Source organism: Myotis davidii, unplaced genomic scaffold (genome assembly GCF_000327345.1).
Source record: "Myotis davidii unplaced genomic scaffold, ASM32734v1 scaffold348, whole genome shotgun sequence".
Classification (NCBI taxonomy): domain Eukaryota; kingdom Metazoa; phylum Chordata; class Mammalia; order Chiroptera; family Vespertilionidae; genus Myotis; species Myotis davidii.
The window spans coordinates 468,899-472,955 of NW_006298965.1; the positions used below are offsets into that span (position 1 = coordinate 468,899).

The following is a 4,057-nucleotide window of genomic DNA, read 5'->3' on the forward strand; positions in this document are numbered from 1 at the left end:
CGCCCCGGTATCCGCCTGCCAGGGCTGCCCTCAGGAGGTACCACAAATTGGGTAGCTTAGACAATAAACAACAGAAATGTATTGTCTCAACAGCTTGGAGGCTAGAAGTCTGAAATCAAGGTGTATACAACATTGGTTCCTTCTAAAGGCTGCAGAGAAAACCTGTTTCTAGCTTTGCTGGCTTGCTGGAAATCTTTGGCAACTTTCAGGCAACCCAAGGATTTTTTAGAGTACTTTTGTTAATTCTTAAAATGTATACTTTTCTCTCACTTCTATTGTTTATTCTAAGGGTTTTTTGTTTGTTTGTTTTTTTGTACCGGATTCAAGAAGTTTATGCTAATTTGCCATTCATCAAGAGCAATAAATGCTGCCAGATCTTCTTTCTCTACTAAGCACTATCTCTCTATTCTCTCTCTATTCCCAAGAAGTAGCTAGAAGGTACATTAGGAAATGGGAGACCAGGAGAAATTAGGTGCAACATGGACATTTGGAGAAAAGCTAAATGGCAATGGCCTCTTCCTTTTCTCCAAACTTTAGCAAGAGATGCACTTGAGAAAGGAATCAATATCAGAGAATTCCTCCTATATGTGTATAATGAAACATTAACAAGGTTTTAATTTTCTGCCTATAAACATTAGCCAAAAAATTTCCAGACCATGAAATACAATGGATTAGCCAAAATGAATTAAGTAGATCTCTATAAATACTGACTGGGGAGAATTAGTAAGGAATACCATTAAATGAAAACAGGTTGAAGAATCATTTGTTTAGTACCTTATCATTTATGTAAATATAAACTAGCATCCATTAAACCAAACTATGTATTTCTATATATCCATGCAGGCTTATGGACTTGCATAGGAAAAGGGTGGGAAGCAAACATAGGGACGTCTCTTAGAAGGAAAGAAAATTGGCAGAGTCGTTTCATCTTTTTTTTAAAATATATTTTATTGATTTTTTATAGAGAGGAAGGGAGAGAGACAGGGAGTTAGAAACATCGATGAGAGAGAAACATCGATCAGCTGCCTCCTGCACATCTCCCACTGGGGATGTGCCCGCAACCAAGGTACATGCCCCTGACCGGAATTGAACCTGGGACCCCCCAGTCCACAGGCCGATGCTCTATCCACTGAGCCAAACCGGTTTCGGCTCGTTTCATCTTTTTACAGTGAAAATGGCAATTAGTTACTTAGTTTTAAAAGTCAGTGAGGGACTTTTGAAAGTGACATTCACGGAGTGTCTTCTTTCCCACAGAAAGAAAAAAGGTGTTTAAAGATGTCCTGTCCTTTTTGAACTTGGATAGGAGCAGAAAGCTTCTGCCAGATGTTGTTAAACAGTTCTCCTTAGATCGAGGATGTAAGTGGACACCCGAGACGCCAGGAGACCTGGCCTGGAATTTCCTGATGAAAGTTCAAGCCCTGGATGTGACGGCCAGGGATTCCATCCTTAGACACGAGGTTCGCTGTGAGGAGAGCCAAGGGGAGTCGCCAGGCGGAGTAGAGAATCTGGAAATGAGGGACACCCCCGCCCTGCACCCCCTGGATGTGCTCTGTGCCTCTCTGCTGTGTGCCCACAGCTCCCTGCAGCGCGCAGTCCTGGCAAGCATGTACCGATGCGGGTTTGCTCTGCCGCTGCTCCTGCCGGATGCGGAGAACAACAAAAGCATCTTGATGCTGGGGGCCATGCAAGGCCTTGTGACGGAGCAGCCGGCGGGGGAAACCGAAAGGTCTCTGACTCTCGCAAAGATGCCCGTCCTCTCTTTTGTGCGTCTAGGAGACTGTAGCTTCTCCAAGTCCAGAATCCTCAACGCGCTGCTCAGCCCTGCCCAAGCCAAACCGCACAAAGTCTTCCTCCATCACGATCTGCCCGTCCCGGTGCTCCCCCGGCAGATCTCGGACGGCCTGGTGGAAATAGCGTGGTGCTGTCCGGACAGCGACCGTCTAAGGGGAAACCCTCCCTTTTTTCAGGAGCCCGTTGCCGTGGCCAACCTTCATGGAGATCTAGAAAGTTTTTGGACACAATTTGGTTTCTTGATGGAGGTTTCCTCAGCTGTGTTTTTCTTCACGGACTGCCTGGGTGAAAAGGAATGGGACCTGCTCATGTTTTTAGGAGAAGATGCCATTGAAAGATGCTACTTTATCCTCAGTCCCCAGGCCAGGGAGAGTGAAGAGGCTCAGATTTTCCAGAGGCTCCTGAACTTGAAGCCATCCCAGCTACTGTTCTGGGAGGAGGAGGAAGCTGGGGAGAAAGGGACGAACTTGAAGGGCCTCCGAGCTGCCCTCCAAGAAGTGATGTCCTCATCACTCAGACATGTGTCTGTGGAGGACATGGCCTCCTTGGCCAGGGAGTTGGGGATCCAGGTAGACCAAGACTTTGAGGACGTTCAAGGAGTTCAAGTTTCCCCTGGTGAGCACTTGGCTGGAACAGTTGAAGATGAGGGGCCACAAAGACACCGTCAGCCAGAAAGCTCATCTGAACGCCCCGCTGAGGTGCCTGTGAAAGAGCCTGGAGCTGAAGGCGAGGTCACCCAGGCTCTTCAGAATTTCCATGTCACCCCAGTATTCATGCCTTACGTGCAAAACCTCTGTCCGTTCCCAGTCGGACTTGGAGGCCACTTTAACCGTGCTCCTGTGAAAGCCCCTCGGGTTCCGGGCTTCCACCTGGGGTCAGAGCAGAAGTCTAAGTGGTTCCGTCCTCCACCCTTTCATAATTCAAGAGTCCATAGTCAAGGTAGAAGTTTTGGGGTTCAGTACTTCCAACCCCAGAGATTTGGTTCAGTTGAAAGTTTCATGAAATTTTCAAGACCTGCCCGGGGACGTCACATGGATGGGCCATTTGGGAGACCACCAAGGCCCATCTGGCAGCATGTGAAGACCTGGCTTGGCAGACCACAGACAGCGGGAGCGTGTCCACGGTCTGTCGTGGTGGGTTCCCCCGTAGGTCACTTCCACGCACAGCCAGCAGGACCAGCTGGGAAGCCACCGCCTAGGCAAGCCCACGCCCGGGGAACACAGCCGCCTGAGGCAACTGAAAAACTGGTGAGAACATCATCCCCCATGGTGACTCCTCACCCTCGAAACTTTCAGCCCGCAGGAGTCATACACCGACCCCTAAGACCCGCTTTTCAGCCGGGATTCAAGCTAAAGACACCAGGTGGGCCTTCAAATCCAGCTGGCCACATGGGATCCCATCCTATGTCCAACAACACATTTGTACCCAACTCTCCGTTCCGTCAGCCCACGCCATCCCAGGGCAAACATTCCCAGCCCAAACCCTTCCAACCCATGGCATCTCAACCCAAACCCACCCAAACAAAACCCACTCATCCCCAGCCCTCCCCAGCTAGAAGCTCTCCATCCAAACCCACTCATCCCCAGCCCTCCCCAGCTAGATGCTCTTCATCCAAACCCACTCATCCCCAGCCCTCCCCAGCTAGAAGCTCTCCATCCAAACCCGCTCAGCCTAAGCCCTCCCAACCTAGGCCTTCTCAGCCCAGACCTACTCAACCCAAGTCATCAGGAGCCAGTGCTTCACAGGCTAGGGCATCCTACTCCAGAGCAGGGCCCAAGAGGGGAGGGAAGCATTAAAGTGCTTACTCCAGAGACCTATGAAATGTATCCTTTACCCAGGCCATTCTGATCACAGAATAGTATCCTAAAGAAGTGTGGCAGTGATGGTAAGAGACCACTACCATTAGCATGACAGAAAAGGAGATATGCACAGCCTAGTTGTTATCATTAAACCGTAAGAATTGTGTCCCTAAGAAAGAGGGAAAATATGAACAGAATCAAGAATACCCTATTTGTTTAGGACAATCAATTTGCTTGTGGTAACAGCCCCAATTTGCTTAGATGATAAAACTCTCATTTGACCCTTATATATAGAAATAATGAACTATCAACCAATAAAATTATTTTTCATTAACTTTAATAGCAATCTGTGTATGTTTCATTATTTTAAATATTTGTAATAGGTAAGATAATTTGACTTAAACTTAGAGGATCTGATACATTAACCTCATGATTTCCGCTTAAAATGTCTACTTAAGTTTTTTGTT

General features: G+C 47.9%; 1 protein-coding gene across 2 annotated transcripts in view; it reads left to right on the forward strand.

Annotated features, from left to right (window-relative positions):
* The window catches only part of CARD6 (caspase recruitment domain family member 6), an 8,405-nt gene extending 4,629 nt beyond the window's left edge, over positions 1-3,776 (forward strand). For both annotated transcript variants that reach the window (XM_006774549.2, XM_006774550.2), the window contains exon 3: positions 1,255-3,776. In XM_006774549.2, coding sequence (XP_006774612.1) covers positions 1,255-3,587 — 2,333 coding nt within the window. In that variant the 3' untranslated portion in view covers positions 3,588-3,776. The remainder of the gene's footprint in view (positions 1-1,254) is intronic.
* Positions 3,777-4,057: the final 281 nt, after the last annotated feature.